The following is a 19,371-nucleotide window of genomic DNA, read 5'->3' on the forward strand; positions in this document are numbered from 1 at the left end:
TGTCTGTGCCATCACTGCCACCTGCTACATCACAGATAAGCTAACTTGTCTGGAGTGGGTCTGTTCTCACACCTGTCCTGCAAAACAGCTTCTGGGTCTGATGAAAGGAACATAAGAACTACAGCATAAGAGTGCAGCTAAACCTCTGGGTGTCACCTTCCTTCTGGCAGCACCAAGCTTCCTACAACCTCATGCTCTCCCTTAGGGAGGCCTCACAAACCTGTGGAATAGGAGAGGTAAGAGAATGGGCAGCCGGTGAGAGCGGGGTTAATAAACAATTGCCCAACAAGAGAAACAATGGGGATGCTTTGCCTTGACATAGGGCTGCTCAGCAGGAGAGCTCAATCCCATGCTTGACAATGGAGCATCTGCAACCCCATTATACAGATGGGTAAAAGAAGCTTCAGTGATTTGACCTGGGACACCAAGTGGTTCAGTACCAAAGGCCTAAGTCAAACCTAATGCCCCATTACTAACAGGGGCTTGATCCTGCATCTCCTGTTTCCCAGTGCAGTGCTCTAATAACCAGGCAAGGGCCCTCTTGAAGCTGGCCTTTGGGTAGCCAAGAGTGGGAGATATCTGGGTCCAGGATGAGGCAAGCAGGGCAGAGCAAGGGGGAGTCAATGCCCTGGAAGAGAGGAGGACTGGGGTCTAGCCACTGCACCAAAAGGCCTTACATTTAATAATAATCACTATATCAACAGGAGTAGAACAGATTCTGCCTCTTTAGGGGCAGAGGCTAACACCAAAAACTAGACTTTAAAGGCCACCTAGGCACATAGAATTGAATAGGATTTGGCCCTAACTACCTTACCTGTAGTCTTAGCTCCTGGGAATAAGAACTTCCATACTGGGTAAGATCACATGACCTTCTAGCTCAATAGTCTGTTTCTCACATCAGCACATAAAACAGAAGCACATATTAAAGGAGACCACCTATAAAAGACAGCACAACCTGCCCCATCTGTTGCACCATATCAACTCAACCCTTATTAGTCCAGCCCCACTTCACAACCAGCCAGACACTTGAGCTCTGAGGAGCAGTTCCTAGGACACCCTGTGTGGAGATGAGCTATCTATAGCCACTGTGTGATACAGCAAAAATGTTTCTGGCACACATGCAGAAATGAATCGATACCCTGTATTGATTGGCCTGCCCTGCAAAACTGGATTGGGTGCCAGGTGCATATTTCCCTGCAGCTCTGGGATTTGATCTGGCATCAGAAGGCAGACATGCCAGCTGCTGGTCCCAACACTGGGCATTTCATGTTAAGACAAAAAGATGGTTTCCAACCACCAGGCCTTAATTCCCAGTTGACTTGCCCCCTGTGCCTCCTTTTTGACCAGGGCCAATAAGGCATAAAGTGCTACTGTTCTGATTTTGTGGCATTTTCCACCCACTTTACAAACTGCTTCAGCCCTCTGCTTGCAAAACCTTTCCTAAACATCAAGTGAGGTCCTAGCTGCCTTCATTAAAGGGCCATCTGAGGAGACCTGGGTGCACTCCCCTTCCTCCCAATCCTGGAGGACAGTTGGGACTCATCTCCCTTTGCTGTGAGTATGCCTCTCCCCCATGGGCAGCCTTTCCCATGGGACAGAGAGCTGCTTTTTAATGCCTGTAGGAGGTTAGTGCGGCAGCCAGTGAAGTCAGTGGAAGGTTTTGCACTACTTCCTCAGGTGCTGGATCAGGCAGAGCTGGAGGAGGAGGGGAGGCATTGAGGGAGCTGTAGAATGCCAGGAATTCAGGGGGACATTTTTTAACCCTGATGCCATGTGCCTCTTTCCTTCCCCTTCCTGGTCCCAGCTCCCTGTCTGTCTCACAGGTCCCCTCCCCACCAATCAGCCCTCTTTAACATGACAAAACACGGCTGATGGAGGATATTGTACTTCAGAGAAAGGAACTGATTGCTATAAAGGGGACTCCCCCCGACAGCTCAGCCTCTGAGCAAGGTGTAGTGTCTAGGGAGCTAGCAAAGGAGTCACTTTTTCTTCATACCAACTTTTCCTTCATACCGACCCATGTTTGCTCACTTGGCTATGCCCTCTTACCAGTCGTACCCAAGTGGGGCTGGTGCAGGCTACAGGGAGTTTTACTGGAACTCTGCAGGGGAGGCAGAACGAGATCCGTGCCCAGGAGGCGCAGCAGCACCAGCTGGTAACGTCCAGTTTCCAGAGCCAGAGGAAAAGAATGAGAACCCAGGTAAGGTATCAAGGTCAAGGGCCTGAGCGTCAGGACACCGGGGTTCTAATTCCAGATCTGTCATTGACTCATTGGGTGACCTTGGGCTTAGGCTACTCAGTTTCCCTCTCTGTGCCTCATCTATGAACCAGAGACAGCACTACTCCTGACCCAGCAGGGCAAAGAGTGGCAGTAGAGTCCAATGGTTACAGCAGGGGTTGGTGAAAATCAGGACTCCTGGGTTCTTCCAGTTCTTGTCTGGGCTTCCTATGGGACCATGAGCAGCCACTTCCCCTCTTCATGCTTCTCATACCTTTCTGTAAAATGAGGACGTGAGCCTGACTTATTCATGCTTGCAACATGCGCTGGGAGCCTCAGCTATAAAATAACAGACATGCAAAGCAGGATTGTCTGTGTCCCTGCTGCAGTATCTAAAAGCTTGCTGGAAGACATATCTTAGCAGGCTGATAGCCAAGGAGTGCAAGACTGTCCAAGGCCCACTTTTAGCGAGAGCTGTCAGATTTGTTTTTAGGGAGGGCCAGAACCCTTTCATTATGTTTGGTGGGGCAGGATATGCATCGGGACTCCATTTTGCCCTCTGCTCCCTTCAGAGTCCCTAGGACTGTCAGCACTGGCTCTGCTCAGAGGTCAAGGCCTTCAGGTGGGAGCTATGCTTTTAGTTACAAGTTTTATTATCTGCCAAGGAGACAGACAAAAAACCAGAACTCTTGGTTCTAAAATGATACCTTTTATTAGACCAACAGGGCAATTGCAAGAAAATTGTCCTTTTCTGCAAGCTTTCGGGATCAAGGTCCCTTCATCAGGCTCTGGGATAAGTATAGATAGTAAGTCACATTCAGTATTTCTCCTGTACGAAGCCCACTCGCTGACAGAATCCATCACTGTTCCTTCTCTTTGTTTCTATCCCCCTCCCATCTGCTTGTTTCTCTCCCCGCCCCCATCTGTCCTTTCTCCCCCTCTGTCTTTCCTCCACATTTTCATCATTGCAACCAAACTCCAAACTCCTGTCTCCATGGGCTTTAGTCCTGTCCCCTTTGTATCCCATCTACACAAATGAATAGCAGTAAAAGAACTAAGGAAGATAGATCTTCACTTAGTGCCATTGTTATATTCCAGAGTCAACACACCACTAAATTTAATCTTAGAAAGTGAGCACTGGAAGGGACCTAAGGAGGTTATCTAGTCCACTCACCTGCTTCAGACAGAATTAGCTCTCTCTATACCAGGGGTTCCCAAACTGTGGTATGCGTATCTGTGGCGGTACACAAGACATCTCTGGGGGGGCGAGTACAAGGGAGACATTGTGTAATGGCAGATTTAATTTCATTATAGTAATAATTGGCATTTAAGGGATTAAAATAAATATAAAATATAGGCTGGTAGGGGTACCTGGGCAGCTAGTAAATCTGGAAGCGGGTACATAATAAGAAAAAGTTTGAGAACCGCTGTTCTAAACAAGTCCATTCAAATATTTGTCTAACATGGTTTTAACAGCTTCCAGTGACAGAGTGACAGCCTCTCTAGGTAATCTCTTCTGATGCTGAACCATCTTAAGAGTTAGAAACAGTTTCCATTACAGAGGTGTAGGAGAGTTTACACCTCTTAGAGTCATAGCAAGAATCTGAGTGGTTGTTTCAGGCTGTCTGCATGCTGGATGGTGCATGGGATCCTGCTTTCGTTTGGAAAGCTATACTGACTGCCAGGTGTAGGGATTTGTTTTTTACTTTAAGCAGAAGGCTTAGCTTCTTTACATGTTATGCAGGCCAGAAATCCATCAAGGAGACGATCATGCATTAGATGCCTCTGGAGGTTCAACACAGCAGAATTAAGATCCTAATTTTGAGCAGACCCCCTCTCATCTCTTCCCTCTCACAACCTTGGAACATTTGGACATGCAGGGCTTTGGACGAAGGACCAGAGATCAGGGGCTGAGGGCATTTGGGCCCATCTCTGTTTTATGGCAGGGTACATTTGGGCTGGTGTTCCTGTTTGCTGGTACCTGTCCTTTTCCTAAACTTTCTTTCATGGGGTGCTCTGCAAGGGATGCTTTTCTTCTGCTTTGTTTAGGAGGGGAGAGGGTGGTGGTGCAGATTTTACTCCAAACACTGAGATGGTTCAGACTCTAGGGAGTAAGAGGAGCTCTGGCTGAAGGAAGTATGTCTGCAACATACTTTTCCCATTGAAGGCAGCCCTGAAGACACGGGCCCCACATAACCCCCTGGTCCACCCCACCCCACCCCACAGACATGGGCCCCCAGCTAGGCCTCTCTCCTTGATGGTTAGGATTCAGCTGTCTTCACTGTTGTGGCCCAGGCTGTATCCCAGTCAGGGAAGGCTTGCCTTCTGCCTTCCTTCTTTCCATGGGAAATGCAACAGGAGGGGCCTGAGGGGACTCCCCACTTAGCAGGGGTGGTTTTTAGCTTTGGAAGGGCCTAAAAGCCTCCTCATCTCACTACAGATACTGCAGCATAGCTCTGTGCTTCTGTTCCCCCAGTAATGGGGAGAGCCTGTAGCCTCAGCTAGGCCTAAAAGCTGGCTTGCGTTCACCATTCTTCTTGTCTACAATCACCAATATCATCCAGCTTCCCCCGACCTTGCATCAGAGGCTCTATATCTGCAGGCATTGGTGCCAGTTGCCTGCCTGACACATCACTTTATGACTCAGTAGTATCACTGAAAGGGGGGGGGGCACAAAAATAGCTACCACTTCAGCAACAGCTGAAAGCACTGTTGCCATCAGCACAGGAGTCAGCACTGCCCCATGCATGATGGCTGCCCTGCTACAACTCTGCCAGGACCTACCTCCCTGCAGCCCAAACCCCTCTTCAGCCCATCTGACCCAACTCCCCACTGCTGCAGAGCTGCCCCAATTCTCTCCTTGTCTCCTATAGCCCACAGTTCACATTGCCAGCTCTGAGGGATAAGGAGTTGCCAATACCTGAGAAGCAAATCAAGTGGAGGGGAAGCACTTGCTTTGAACAGAGGTTTCCAAAACTTTTTCTTATTGAGAGAAGCCAGGGAGAGAAAGAAAAGCCTGGGAGGTGTATTGAAAGTGGTGTGCTCAGTGGAAAGAGAACAGAAGCAGCGAGGGGACTGAAACCATGGTAGCAATGGCAAGATGGGGACAGAATTGCTGGTGGGGAGTGCTGGGGTCTTGCTGAAGCCATAATAGGAAGATGGATGCCTGCTGCATACCTCTTAGTTATGGGGTTTCCTGTGGTGCTCATTCCCAAAGCAGCTGGGCAGACTCTAATGCCTGTGTCTTTACCCCTAAACTCTCCCTGACTTAATCCTGCTCAAAACCTTCCCCCTTTGTGGCAGTTACAGAAGGGCAAGTAACTTCACATTGTAGGTGCCTGACCTTGAAGCAGTGCATGGGGAGACCCAAGGTCATGCAGGAAGCATTATGACACAGGTGGGAACAAGGCCCACATCTGAGGCTCACTTGACCTTTCCTCCAACACAGGGATTTCTTCCACTTCAGCTGGGGGTGGGGGCAGCACCCAGGTGCCCACAGTGGGAAAGGAGAGTTATATAGGGAAGTAGTCATGGCTGAGGTACCTGCTGGAGAGGAAATGGCCCTCTCCTCTCTTGCCCCTTGGTTCAGGTTCTTGGGAGGTAGGGGGCTGTTAAGGACAGGATAAGCTCTGTTACCAACTCCAAAACTGCACTACTCACAAGTGGATGTTGTCCCTTCTCCCTCCCAATTTATTGGTAGGCAGAATGGTGATTGGCAGGGGTTAAAATCCAGCTACAGATTTTGCGGGGCAGAGGAAGAAATATGGAAAAAAAGATTAGTTGAGCGGGCGGGGAGTAGAGGAGCAGGAGAAGGAAGGATTTGTCCCAGCTTCTAGCCCTAGTGCTGGGTACTGACAGACATACCAGATACCCAGGAGACAGCTATCCTTGTAATTACACTTGCTAATATTTTTCTGTTCAGGCTGCCTCGGTGACTTTGCATGTCAGGAGGTTTTGTTTGGGCTAGTGGCGTAGATAGTTTAGGAAGTTCTCCTTGAGATTGTAATCTCATTTTTGTCCTCCAACCCAGGACTCCCTTAGGACATGGGCCAGGACAAACAGGAAGGGGATTTTTCAGCCCCTGCTCTTCCCTTGAACGCTTCCTCCAGGGTGTTTTTAGAGAGCTGTCAACCATCTCTCTTGTGGAGGGCTCTGCACCATCTCTCTCCTCCTTTTCCCTTGCTCCAAACTCTCATCAGCATAATACTCTGTTCTGTGTCTCATCTGTTCTGTTTCTCATCTAAGCCTAGTGCCAGCTTGAGCAGCTTGCTTCAAGTAAGCCAATTTAGGGTTAGGCCTGACCATCTCATGGGGTCCTTCTGCTTGTCACTGCTTCTTTGGGCCCCCTGTATTACGCACAGTGATCATACTGATATCTCTCAGATGAGTCAAGGATCAATTCAACAGTTTGCAAAGTTCTTTTACTTCATGGATAGGAGGGACTAGAATGGTGTCATTACTGCAAAGGGGCAGCAGGAATGGCTGGAGTCCAAACTAAGCAGTTGGGGCCTTTACTTTCAAAAAATGGCTGTGGGTTCCTTGTGCCTATGTGCTGGGGCACCAGAATGGAGGGCGTCTGAATTTCATAAAGTTCTGAGTACTTGTGCTTAGAAAATCAGAGCCCTGTGGGGTGTCTCATCAGTAGCAGGCTTTGAAAAGACAAGCCTGAGATTCTGGTGCTTGGACTTGCTATGTGATCATGTCACACCCCTCTCTTTGCCCCAGCTCCTCCTCCTATGTCACAGAATAATAGTGCTGCTCATCCATCTGCAGAGCACTTTTGAGATCACCATGTGAAAATGCTCACCTAACTTTGATGTTAAAAGGCATCATCATCCAGCCTTGTCCAGCCACTCACAGCCTGCCTTTGGTAGCATAAATCAATACCACAACCTTTCCCTTGAAAAGCCTCTTAAGCCCTCAAGCTAAATGCAAATTTCTCTGTGCTGTTAGCCACATAGAGAAGCAGTTCTGATGGCACACATGACCCAGAGAATTACGGTGTATGTTCTCTTATATTTTTTTGTCTTTAGATCTTTCCCCTGCCTCCTCTGGCTCTGGGAACTTCAGCCAGCTCGCACCAGACTCCGCCACCAGCCCCCATGCAGCATCCCCTTCCCCACAACCTACTCCCAAGTCCCAGAAGGGTGGGGAGAAAAGTACGGGAGAGGTGAAAAAGGCCAAGAGCCGTACGGCCTTCTCCAAGGAGCAACTGCAGACCCTGCACCAGCGCTTTCAGAGCCAGAAGTACCTCAGCCCCCAGCAGATTCGGGAGCTGGCTGCTACACTAGCGCTCACTTACAAGCAGGTGAGCATTGAGGGCATTGCCTCACAGGGTACCTGTCTTATCATTGGTGAATGCTACTCAGAGGGAAAGATAAGCGGCAGACAAAGAGGAGGTGTGGGTGATGGGCACGGAGTAAGGGGCCTGGTACTGGCTGACAGTACCTGGAGGTCAGTGCTGCAGATTTATCCTAAGTGTGTCAGGGTACCATGAGGTGCGGGGAGAAGCAGCAGGAGAATGTGATCAATCCTTGGTGCCTCCTGTGTTGCCACTTCTCACAAGCATACTGTGAATCAGGTAATACCTGGTGCTTTTAAAGCTCCAGCACCTGAAGTCACGTGAGCATCTCATTTTTAATTTTTTTTAAAGTTTCTAGCACACTGGTTTAAGAGGAAGAGCTATGAATGCATTTGAAAGTCCCCAAAATTACAATTTAAAAAAAATATAGTATAACCGCATTAAAAGGAACACCCCTGGGGATAAAAGGTTGTGGGGCTGGGTGAACAGTATGTGTCAGCAGTGAGGGGAGTCACCAGATGTTCCCGCATTTTGTGTCCTGACCTCTTGGTCTTTTGCTGGGTGCAGTTTCAGGCATTAGTGAGTTGCCATAAGTTCCTAAATAACCTGGCTTGGACTCATTCAGAGATCATTCCCCCAAGAGCAGTCAGTGGCATCTGCCAGACACTGGGAAGTTGTAGCCATCTTTCCCCACTGCTGGATGTGTTCTATCACCACTGTCTATCACCACTAGGCAAAAAACATGTTTAAAGGTCTAGTGTTTGCAGTGGCTTGACATCAGGCAGTGTACAGGTGCCACTAGCTCCATGCACAGCACCCTCAAAGGTTCGGGTGATAGTAGGGCTGGTACCAGGAGGCAGCAATGCCTGGGAGGAGGATGTCTTTTGCTCAGGTTCAGCTGAATGGGAGTCTCTGCAGCGGTCTTTCCCTCTAGCAGATGAGAAGCCACAAACCCTACACTTGCCATCTGCCAGCAACTCCTTCTCCATTGGGTCTAACACACCAAGGGGTTGGATAGGGATGAGGGACAGTGCTGGGCATTACTGACTAGGTGTCCCAAATGTCCTAGCATGAATTGGGACAGCCACAGCCATTAGCCAATTTTACGTGCACAGGCACACACCCATACAAGCCAAACCTGTTCTGCCAGGAACAGGACAGGTGAGACACCAGTTATTTCCTGCAATCAACATCTGTGCAATGGTTTCCTTGGCACTCCAGATGCATCCCAGGGGGCAGTTGGGTCTGGAATTCATCCCTATCAGGGATCTGGAATTTAGGGACTGATACGAACACTCTTACAAATATGTGATTTCTGCTCAGTCTTGCCTGAAATCAGGAGGGACTTCAGGCCAGTCAGCAGCTGGGATCACAGAGACCAAGCTGGGCTTGATTCGTGCCAGTCAATGACAACATTCATCCATTTCTATCTTGGCAGTGGGCATAGCAATGAGCATCAGACAGACACCCGTCCCCTTGGAAGTGGAAAGAGTGTTCCCAACACCATAAGTATGGTGTTGCTTATGGAGTTGCTTATGGTGTTGCAACCTGAATGATCATAGCAACTGCCCCCTGCCCACTTGGAGGCTTTCTGCTCTGTTTCTTTGATCCCTGAGTGTTCTGTTACTCAGTCCCAGCTCACTGCCACCTGTTTGACTGGGCAGTGAGAAATGCCATAGGCTGAGCCCCATCCATTTATCCCCTGAGCCCTCACCTCCCTCTCTCTGATCCTTGGCTGCAGGTGAAAACCTGGTTTCAGAACCGAAGGATGAAGCTGAAGAGATGTCAGAAGCATGGCCTGTGGGCAGAGCGGGCTCAGAGTCTTATGCAGGTAAGGACCTAACATCAAGGAATGAACCTAGTGGCATATTCATTCAGACTCCCTTTACCCCTTTCTGGCCTGGAACAGAACAGTGGTCCATCAGATGGGGTGTTCTACCTCTGCCATGCTCCAGCACAATATAGATCCACCTTTTCTGCGCCCAGCTGTTATGTTCATTCAGCCCAAAGTCTCCAGCCATACCAGGAGGCACAAATGGCACCTAATTCAATCTCTTACATCCAGTACAATGCCATGTGGCAAGAAGCAATGGTGTGTCTGGTGTAGGGTTTCTTCTTCTGTACTACTGACTCAGAATAAGGAGGAGCCAGGTCCTGATACCATTGTGCCAGTGGCTCAGATTAGTTGTTCAGAAGGAGACCTGTTTCTCTTGTAAGGCACCGCTTTGTCCAGTGCTATGCAATAAGGAGGGGAAAATTTCTTGCTGTCCCCTCCTGCCCAGAGCGGATGACCAGAATACAGCTTGAAGAATCACAGTTGATAGTCCTGCTACAGGTCAGTCCTGGGAGTGCCAGGGAAGCTGCCCTGTGTTATGACTCGCCTTCCCTCTCTTTCAGAATGGGTTCCACCCCAGTGGCTACCTGGAAGTGCACCCCAAATTCCATCAGGGCTACCCAATCAGCACGGCTGGAAACATCCAAGCGATGGGCACTTCACGTCAGAACTATGGGCCCAGCCAGAATTCATATGCATTTGTAGCCAGCGATGACGGGGGAGTCTTCAGCAAAGCTGGGGGTGCCTGCAGTGTGCAACAGACAGTGGGGTTCATTGCCCAGCACAAAGTAGACTTTTATCATGGCTTCCCTGGAACTGTGGAATACACTGGCACAAAGACAGGAGATGGCTATAGCTTCCACCATGCCTCTGCTGCTGTGACTTCCTTCCCAGGCACCTCTGGGCACCATCTATATCATACCTAAATGGGACGGATGCAGAAGATCTAAGCAACCATGACTCAGCTTCCTTTTCTCTTCCTTTCTTTGTACCTCTTGTGCTCTCTCTGTGTGGTGGTAGCTCTACAGCTGTGTATCTTTCTTACAACGAGACACTCTGGCTTATGCTCATGTACAGGCTCCCACACGTTCATTTACAAAAAACAGTGTGCATCTACCCATAACCATCTGCAAACTTGCATGTATTTCCTGTGCAGCAAGTTGAGAGGTTTACTTAAAAGACACAGCCCCACTTGGCCAGAAGTGGTGGGTTTGATGCAGGAATTGTTGGGCAGTTATATAATTTTCCCTTCTTGTTCTTGGTTTTCTGCGTCTAGGTGATGAAGCCAAGGGATCCAAGATGCTTCTAATATGGCAAACAAAATAAAAGGGGATTATTATTTAATTTTATTTTGGTTTTGCTCCCTGGCTGAAGTATTTTGATTTGTCTGTATTTAGCACATCTGAACAAAGAGCAGGCTATTGTAACTTGGGAAACTATACTGTAGAAAGAGTAACCAACCATGCCTCCCATATTCCATTATTATGGATTTGCATCCCAGGGTCACTGGAAGGAGTGTCCCATGAGCTCTAATACCAGTTCAGCTCCACTGATGTTGGAAACACTGGGAACCTTAATGTAAATGGGCCAAAGGTAACTGCAGCATTTTATGAACCTCTTCATTTAGGTCTGCACTACACAACATTAGATGATGCATGAACCAGGTTAAGACATAAATATGCTCCAGATGCTTCAGGACGGTTTCAAAGGGAGTTTAATAATTTAGTATGATTTCAGTGGAAACCTTATACCTAACAGTATCTTTGATCAGGGCCCCAGCTCTTGGAGTCATGTAATATACATCTATCTCATATTCATATATCAATTTGGTGCATGTGCATATTTGGTAATGGAACTCCTCAACTTTAAGTGGAACTTTTTAGCTCTCACAGTTGCAAAGCAAAGCTTTGAAACATGACTCGAATGGAACTTGATGTAATGTTGTCTGCCTGAGTCTTCCCCCAACAACAAAAAAGAAGCTCTAGGATGTTACCTGCCTCATTCATCTCAGTCTTCCCTTGTTCTAAACCAGGATGACACTGGTAAGACAGGCGGAGCTCAGGGATGGGGTGTGAGGGTATGGTTGCATCCTCCTTTGATTCCCCTCGTCCATTCCTGCCACCTGTGGGACCCAAGAGACCCAGATCCTGTTAGAGCTGGGATGCCCAGGCCATCTCCCTGAGTGGGGCAGGCAGGCAGAGGCACCTATGACACCCAGCCCACTCTTTGATTGCACCTCCCTTTTCAAACTCCTAGATCCATTGTTGGGAGCAGCTGATCTACCCTGGGGCTCCCCATATCGTTGAAAGAAATGGACCTAAGCCAGTAGTGCTCCATTTGTGATCTTCACATACCCCATGTGGTATTTGCTGTCGTTGGTAAAACACCAGTTCCTGGAGCCATATGATCACTGGAGAAATCTGCTTTTATTTTCTTTAAGTAAGGTTCTAGTCTGTGTGATTACAAAGGAAGCTCAGAAACCTGCCCTGAGCATGGCTGAGGGGTTCAGTAACCAGAGGGCGAAGTAAAGAAATGCCCCATCAGGAAAAGAAAAATCTTGTTATTAAAGTTACTCCCATGGCTTGGGGAATGAGAGTCCTGATGTGAGATTGCTGGGGCTGGCAAAGTTGAGGTTAGCAAGACCAGGACAAGAGGTAACAGAAATGTTGAGTACAAAGCTAACTCCCCTGCTCCGCTTAAGGCTTCCCAATCCATGTTAGCTGTGATGCATGCAACAGGGTTAAATGACTAATGTAACGATAAAGCATGCCTGAAGGGGACACTTAAGTTGCCAGTCATATCTTCATCTATGGTGCAGATAAGACTAGAGGCTAAATAAGACTGAATCTACACCCAGATGATGGTGTATAGCTAGTTCAGTTGAGGTACATTTTTGTTAATATGTTTAGAGCAGCAGAAACTCTAGGGTGAATCCAGTATGTCAATGTGAAGGTGCCACAGACCGGTAGAGTGCATTCCCTCCTCTGGGAGAATAGCAATACCAAAGATAAGGATTTAGGGCCGGATCTACACTTAAAAACATTGCCAGCACAACTACATGGGGTAGGAGCAGGAAAAAAAGTCACCCCCAACTTTCATTGCTTTACCAAGAAAAACCCTAATATGAACAGAAATTCTACCAGGAAAGGGATAAAAGCCTATGTTTTTGCTGGGATAGCTTAGTTTAGACATGGAACCGATATAAATTACACTGGGAAAAGAACCCGTTCTTTTGGTACAATCTGTGTCTCAGATGGGAGCTGTGTGTGAGAGGGGACATACTGGCAAAGTTTTGTAAGTGTAGAGGAGCCTGAGTTGCATATGAGTAAGTGAAGGCCCCCTTATATGCAGGGAAAAGGAAGCAGGGTGAAGAACTTAGTGGTGGAATCCTCCCTTATCCCTTTAACTGCTGGAAACCTGTCCCCTCCCAGCCTCCCCGGCACACCCCTTGCAAGGACTAGTTTGCAGGTTCCCTTGGGCTGGATTTTTGGGCAAACCCTTTCGAGTGTACACAAAGCCTAACTGTGCCTACACTAGGAAAGCTGTCCCATTTCAACAATAGTCACATCTCCATTAGAAGTATTTAACTGGGATAGGAGTATTGGTAAACTCCAACCCACAGAGCACTCCTGTGGATGCAACTATACTAGCAAGGCCACATTTTGAATTGAAATAGTAAAACCATCTCCCTGGCAGATGCGGAGCAAGCTATACTGGCAATAGTGCACTTCTGCTGCCTCACCTGCATTTATACTAAACTACACTAGTCAGGGACCCCATCTCTATATGCCACTGACCAACACAACTCTGCCAGCAGCAGCCTGCAGTGTAGACAGAGCTTATAAAAAGTGGTGCATCAGTGGGTAGTCAAAACAATGGTAAAGCTCTTAACTGCCTTCTCATGCCTGACCCTCCTATTTATACATCAACAAGGAAAACAAGCTCTTTGATTTTCCTTTTACTTCAAGTCAGTTTAATTTCCTGATTCCTGCAGTCTTGTAAGATTTGGCTTAATAAACACCGCACTCCATATTTTCTAACAATGTTTTCTCCAGTGATTGGTCCAAAAGAGTCTCTATTTCAGCATTATATCAACAGAGCTTATACCAAACACTTCAATTTGCTGCAGAGCTGACTAAAGGTAAAGTGCAGACAATGCTCCACTGACTGGAAAACCCTCTATTATTTTGATGAGAATTGGTTTTCAGAAGATTTAATTAACTGTTTGTAAAAAAAATGTTTCAAGCTGCTAGGTGTCAGCTCCACTGTGACTCCAACAGATTTAAACAATGGTTTAGTTAAACAGGTGTAAAATGAATGCTTGACTTTGGGGCTCCAATTCTGCAGTGTAATATCATAAAAAATCATAGGAAAGTAGGGCTGGAAGAGACCTCAGGAGGTCACCCAGGTCAGCCACCCTGCTCAAGATAGGATCATTTATTCTAAATCATCCTATACAAGTACTTGTCTAGCCAATCCCTGAAAGTACAAACAACCCTGCTACACAACTGTGAGGTACAATGCACTAAAACATCAACATCTTAACTTGATACAGAGGGGGAGGGGGATGAGGGCACTGTCAATGTCTTTCTGTTACAACTGTTATTGAAATACACTGCAGATATATACTTGACATATTGCTGACTCTAAAATTTAAAAAATGAGTCTGCTCTGGTGCCCAAACTTATGAGATGGTTTAACAGAAATAATTATTTTCTTTAAACAATACTTTGTGTCTTTTCGTGTTGGAATAAAATATGTTAAGTTTTATAATCGCTTAAACAAGGATGCACATGTGTAGCATGTCCTCTTTATTAGCAAAAAGAAACACCAATTTTAGAATGACAGAATCCTATTCCACTTTATGTGTCTAAATAGAACATAAAAAGCTGCCTATCTATACTCTTTGGTTTTTATGCAGAGTTTGGATTTCTATTTCCTCCTATGATGAAGTAGAATCACCTTGTGCACATACCCACTGCAGGTAAAGTGGAGGAAGGAAGGGCTCTCCCACCTTTTAGCCCAAGAGTCCTAGTGCCATGGCATCCTGTGGTCCCATGAGATCATTTTAATGCTGCCATGGAATGCCAGGTAATATTAGCACTGCTGGGTGTGCAAACACAAGATTCACAAGACAAACCCTGAGATTTTGATCAGGAATCCAGAGTGTCAAAAATCTTCTGACCCGCTGTGCTCTTTCTCCTCATTGCAACAAAAGAATTGCTCTCATAGTTTTCCACACACAAAAAACAAGTGAAAGGTAAGAGCTGACATTTTCCAAGGGGAGAGTTTAAAAAGGCTGAGATCCACTGGTCATGGCACTTGCATTAGATGTGGAAGACCTGGGTTTTGGCCTCCCCGCAAAGAAAATTTAAACCTACATTTCCTGCTCCCCAGCAAAATAGTCTTCTATAGTCTCCACAGGCTAGGTATTGACCAAAGCTGTTTTCAGCTTGCCCCTTGAAGCTGGTGCTTGAATGCATCTTGCATTTTACATTCGTTGGATAAAATGAACTCAAGTTTCTGCTAATGGTAGAACCCTTCTAGATGCTCTCATGTGGTCCCTTATATATCCTTTTCTTGGTTATGGCCAGCTGCAAGGAAAGGGCTGGATGATGCCTTACCCATGGTGTGATGGTTAAAGTACTGTGTGAGGAAGCAGGAGCTACAAGTTAAATACCTGCTCTCCCCCCCCGCCAAGGTACAGAGAGCCCCTAGAACTCTGGTTTCCTGCTCCCTGTATAAATGCTTGCTTCCCCTCTCCTCCTTATGGCTATAGGTTTCGCCAGACAAAAATTTCAGGACTTACATGCATAAGCTGGTGCTCCTATTTCATTCTGCAGCTGACCAGCCAAAGGGCAGCCTATTGAGCATACCCAGGCCTGTGTGTTAATCCTTTGGTCCTGTAGACCAGATGAGTGGCATAGGCCAGACTGGGTCTCCACACACCAGGAACAGGCCCTGGGCCCCACATCTCTCACCTGGCCCTATGCATCAGAATCAGGCCCTGAAGCCCCATGCCACCCCTGCCTGGCCACATGTGCCAGGCCTTGTGCTGCCCTGCACACCCAATCTTGCATGAAAGGCTATGCTATCCAGCCCACAGTGCTTTCCACAGGTATGGAGATCTGCTTATACATGTAAGTCCTGAAATTTGAATCTGGCAAAACCTATAATCACAATGCAGAGCTGGGGAGGCACTGGTACAGGAAGCAGGAAACTAGAGTTCCTGATCCTCTGTATCTTGGAGTGAGGGAGGTGTTGAACCTGTAGCTTCTGCTTCCCCACGCGGTACTTTAACCATCACACCCCAGATAAGGCATTACCTAGCCTTTGCTACCACCCCCGCTGCTGCCAAATTTCTGGACCCATGAGCAGCCCCACAGGCCTCATAACATGATGCCAGGGGACATATGTGGCCTCCAGGCAAGTGATTCAGCACCCGTCCTTGAAAACTTAGGGAAGAGGTAATCAAACCATTGCCAGAATAGTATTTTCCCTTTTTTCCTATTTCAAAGGGATGTTTTGTTTTGAAATGAACTTGAATTTGGAGCAGGGGAAGCAGCAAAATTCCTGAGAACTAAACAAAATGTTTCCATGTTAAAAGAAACATTTTAGTCAGCCCCTAACACATTTCTATTTTATTGGGAAAAAGCAACAGCAAAGATCATTTTTATGGATCCAAAGAAAAGTCTATCCTCTTTCATTTTTCATTCAGGCAGAAACTGGAAAAAAAATCAGCCACACAGCTCTAATCTTACAAGCCTGCCTAATGGCAGTGTTTGCACATTGCTAAAATGTCTAGGTGATGCATAATTACAGAGTAACCCACTCTCTTATTGGGGCAGACAGGATTATGTCACAATATGACATAAGCACTCGATTGACTGAAGTCAGCAACAGACTTGCTTGATTTTCCTTTTAGGGCTCTGCACAGGGTAAGCTGCTGTTAGATCCAGGCTGTGAGGCACACAAACTTAAGTATCTTGAATCTCAGCAACAGGGGAAACACCATGACCAAGGTAATACGATTAAAATGGCTTTGTGTTGTAGGGGGTGCACCTTTGTCTGCTTGTGGACAGGACTCCCTATAAGAGTGTCATAGTTAGCTTCCCACTGACCAGCTTCCAGTGGGAAGATCTCAGCTATATGTAGACTTTGTGGAAATAGGAGACTCCTCCCTAGCTTGCTCCCATATGGCTCAAGGCAAGAGAAACTCAGGGGCATCCAAATCCCAAGCTTCTGGGCTTGGGCCTGCATGTAGGATGCCTGCCAAAAGATTTGAAACTATCTGAAGCCCCAGGCTGAAAAGTTTTGGGTGGAGGATACTTGCCAGTAGTAGGGCCACATATGGTTCTTGAACAATTCATAGGATTTGGAACTGATCTGGCTGATTTGGCAAATTTGACCTAGGACACAAAAAATTTCCTTAAATCCCAGCAGCATCCAAACTGCAGCATTCAGCATTCAGAATAAAGGCTCTTCCCATCCCAGCTTGAGAGTGCAACTGCTCAGGTTATGTAGTCCAGGTTCTAGCACTTCAGTGTTGTGTGACCTGGATGATGTCTTTTCTTCTTTGGGGCTTAGTCCCTTTGGTGAAATAGCAATGGTGCTCATTTCCTCCAAGATTTTGAGACTGAAGGAGTCTTAAATCCTTAAAGAAAACAGTAAAATCCCCTGCTAACCATATAATGGTTAGACTACAACACTGCCCTCATCTTTGGTATTGGCTGGCCTCTTCTTTTATTTGTAACAGTCTCAGTAAGGGGCCAAAGATTGCACAGGCTGTGGAAACTGAGCATCCTTCACATGTGTGGCACAAGCAACTGTGGGAGCCAGGAAGAAACCAATCACCATTGGCTGGATGTGGGACACTGAGAGCCTGGGGAAGCCTGCCTTATTCCTCCCCATATTGGTTTTTGAGCAGTTGAGGACTAGAAGCCAAACACATATCAGAAAGCTTTAATCAGCAGAGCTATCCATTAGAAGTATGGTGGGCAGGAAGGAGAGGGAGGGGTCAGACTCCTGCCTGACAGCTCTGGCCACAGCCCCCTCCCTTGCCCCCATGTAAATACAAGATGCAGTAGTCAGAGTCCTTCAGCTGATCTAGCTTAGGGGTTCAGGGAGAAGGTTAAGTTACACAGGTAAGAAGGGATCCTCATGCCAGCAAATGGTGTGTCCACTAGGGGGCTGTGATGATCCATCTCTCCACCAGCACAGCCTGATCAGCCCTCAATTTTCAACCCATTATCTTGAAGCAGCATTGAGATTGCTGGGGAAGGGAAACATTCATTACAGTTCTGTTGCCTAAGGTTGTTGAGCTGGTTATTCTCCCATACTTGATCGTCTCCCTAGACCAGGCAGGTTACACAGGTCAGAACAAGTAGGAGAGCTCGGTAGAAGGCACCAGGTACAAGGAGAGAAACAAAAGAAGCAGGAGACAGACAAAGGCTAGGGGCAGGCATTCATTCCCAGCACTGCACAGTTCCAGGCAGTCTGCAAAGCTGGCTTACAGTTGTTCCAGTCCCCTTGTAGACAGCAGGGAAATCACCTCAAAGGCAAGCTCACCAGCCACGGGGCAATGCTTCATTCCCCCTGACCTCATAGCACGTTGCCTACAGCCGATACCAATTTGGCATCAGGGCAGGGGCAGGCCCAGTTGCCAGGAAGAGGCAGGAGGTATGCTTCTTGCCCTTGTCAGTAACCCAGGTGCTGTGCTTGCAGCTGTAGCTGCTGCCCTAGGTCCCAGACTGGCCTCAGACGCAATCAAAAATGCCAGTTCATGCAGGACAGAAGACAGCTCTACTCAGTGCTGCCCTGCCCTGCAGGCAGATGACTGTTCTCACACCTACGGCCCACAGGCACTTGCCCTGTTGCTAGAACATCTGCAAGGCTTCTCACTTTAGCTAAGAGAGCACAGGCAAAACCAGCTTTTAGTATCAGTGCATTAGCAGCCACCAGGCTGTAGGCAGTCACACTAGCTAACCACAGAGCTCTGGTGCAGGGACACAGCACCCTCCCCAAACTTACTTCTAGATAAGGGAACCTGGGATAAGCACCCCAACTACTCATTGAGTGGCTAAACCTAGGGACTGTGGGATAATGGAGGTCCTAGGGAACCTAGTGTACCATGCATAAGTATACAGGCATTACACATTGTACTAGAAAGATTCCCAAATGAGATAACTTGCTCTCTGAAAAAATTAGTTTGTTGCAGGAGCCCTAGGTTCCTTTCACCGTGAAGTGCTTGAACACCTCTCTGTTCACCCTTTGTGCTGAAGGAAGAAAAAAAAAAATCCTGGCACAACATGTAATGCCTGTTCATGGCCTCAAAAAGCAGGGACACCTCATAATGCAGGCAGCTGGAAAGCACAGCGCACCCTGAAACAGCTGCAGTGCATCAGCGCTTACCCAGAATGAGCTTGTGCAGAACTGTCAATTCTTGTGCTTCCTTAAAGATAAACTCCTGTAATCTTTGGATTGCAGCAAGACCTCTGCTTCCAGTAAGGAAGAAGTTCTAGCCTCTATGGCTATGGAGAAAGCCCTGCAAACAGGAAGCCATCCTCCCCTGGAGATGAAGAAAAGCACCTACTGTTTTTAAAATGCTGGTATCCTATGATTTTGTGGGCCTGACTCATGCTTTGCTACTACTGCCAGCTGACATGATTGAATGAGTTTGTTCTTTGCCTCCTTCTGTAAAAGGGATTAGTCAGTGTAGAATGCTTCTCATGTTTCTGGATGAAGGGAGTGAAGTTATCACATTAAGGAGGGGTAGGGGGAGACATTAAATGCAAACTTAGTTTATTTTACTTTCAAAATGTAAAAAGCACCAGTTTTATAAAAAACATTATGTGAAAATACACACACATGCTCACACACACAGTAAGGGTCAGAGGTCACTGCAAATTGGTTTTCCCCCCCCTGCCTCATACCCAGCTGTTTCAAGCTGCTTGCATTTAGAATTTCAATGCAACAGAAAATCCTCTGGCAAACACTGCATGTGTCACAGTGATTAAA

At 47.1% G+C, this 19,371-nt stretch overlaps 1 protein-coding gene across 2 annotated transcripts; it reads left to right on the forward strand.

The window, feature by feature from the left end:
- The first annotated feature begins 1,872 nt into the window (after positions 1–1,872).
- On the forward strand, positions 1,873–10,569 carry LOC149866617 (homeobox protein NANOG-like). Of its 2 annotated transcripts, XM_090041147.1 has the most exons (4): positions 1,873–2,200; positions 7,252–7,526; positions 9,262–9,351; positions 9,918–10,569. In XM_090041147.1, the coding sequence occupies exons 1-4, from the start codon at positions 2,020–2,022 to the stop codon at positions 10,278–10,280; spliced, it is 909 nt and encodes a 302-aa protein (XP_089897273.1). In that variant the 5' UTR covers positions 1,873–2,019; the 3' UTR covers positions 10,281–10,569. The 2 variants fall into 2 exon arrangements, with proteins under 2 accessions (XP_089897273.1, XP_089897274.1); XM_090041148.1 differs by lacking the exon at positions 1,873–2,200 and having other exon boundaries at positions 7,224–7,526.
- Positions 10,570–19,371: the final 8,802 nt, after the last annotated feature.

Source organism: Crocodylus siamensis, chromosome 4 (genome assembly GCF_052110815.1).
Source record: "Crocodylus siamensis isolate JL-2025a chromosome 4, ASM5211081v1, whole genome shotgun sequence".
NCBI lineage: Eukaryota > Metazoa > Chordata > Crocodylia > Crocodylidae > Crocodylus > Crocodylus siamensis.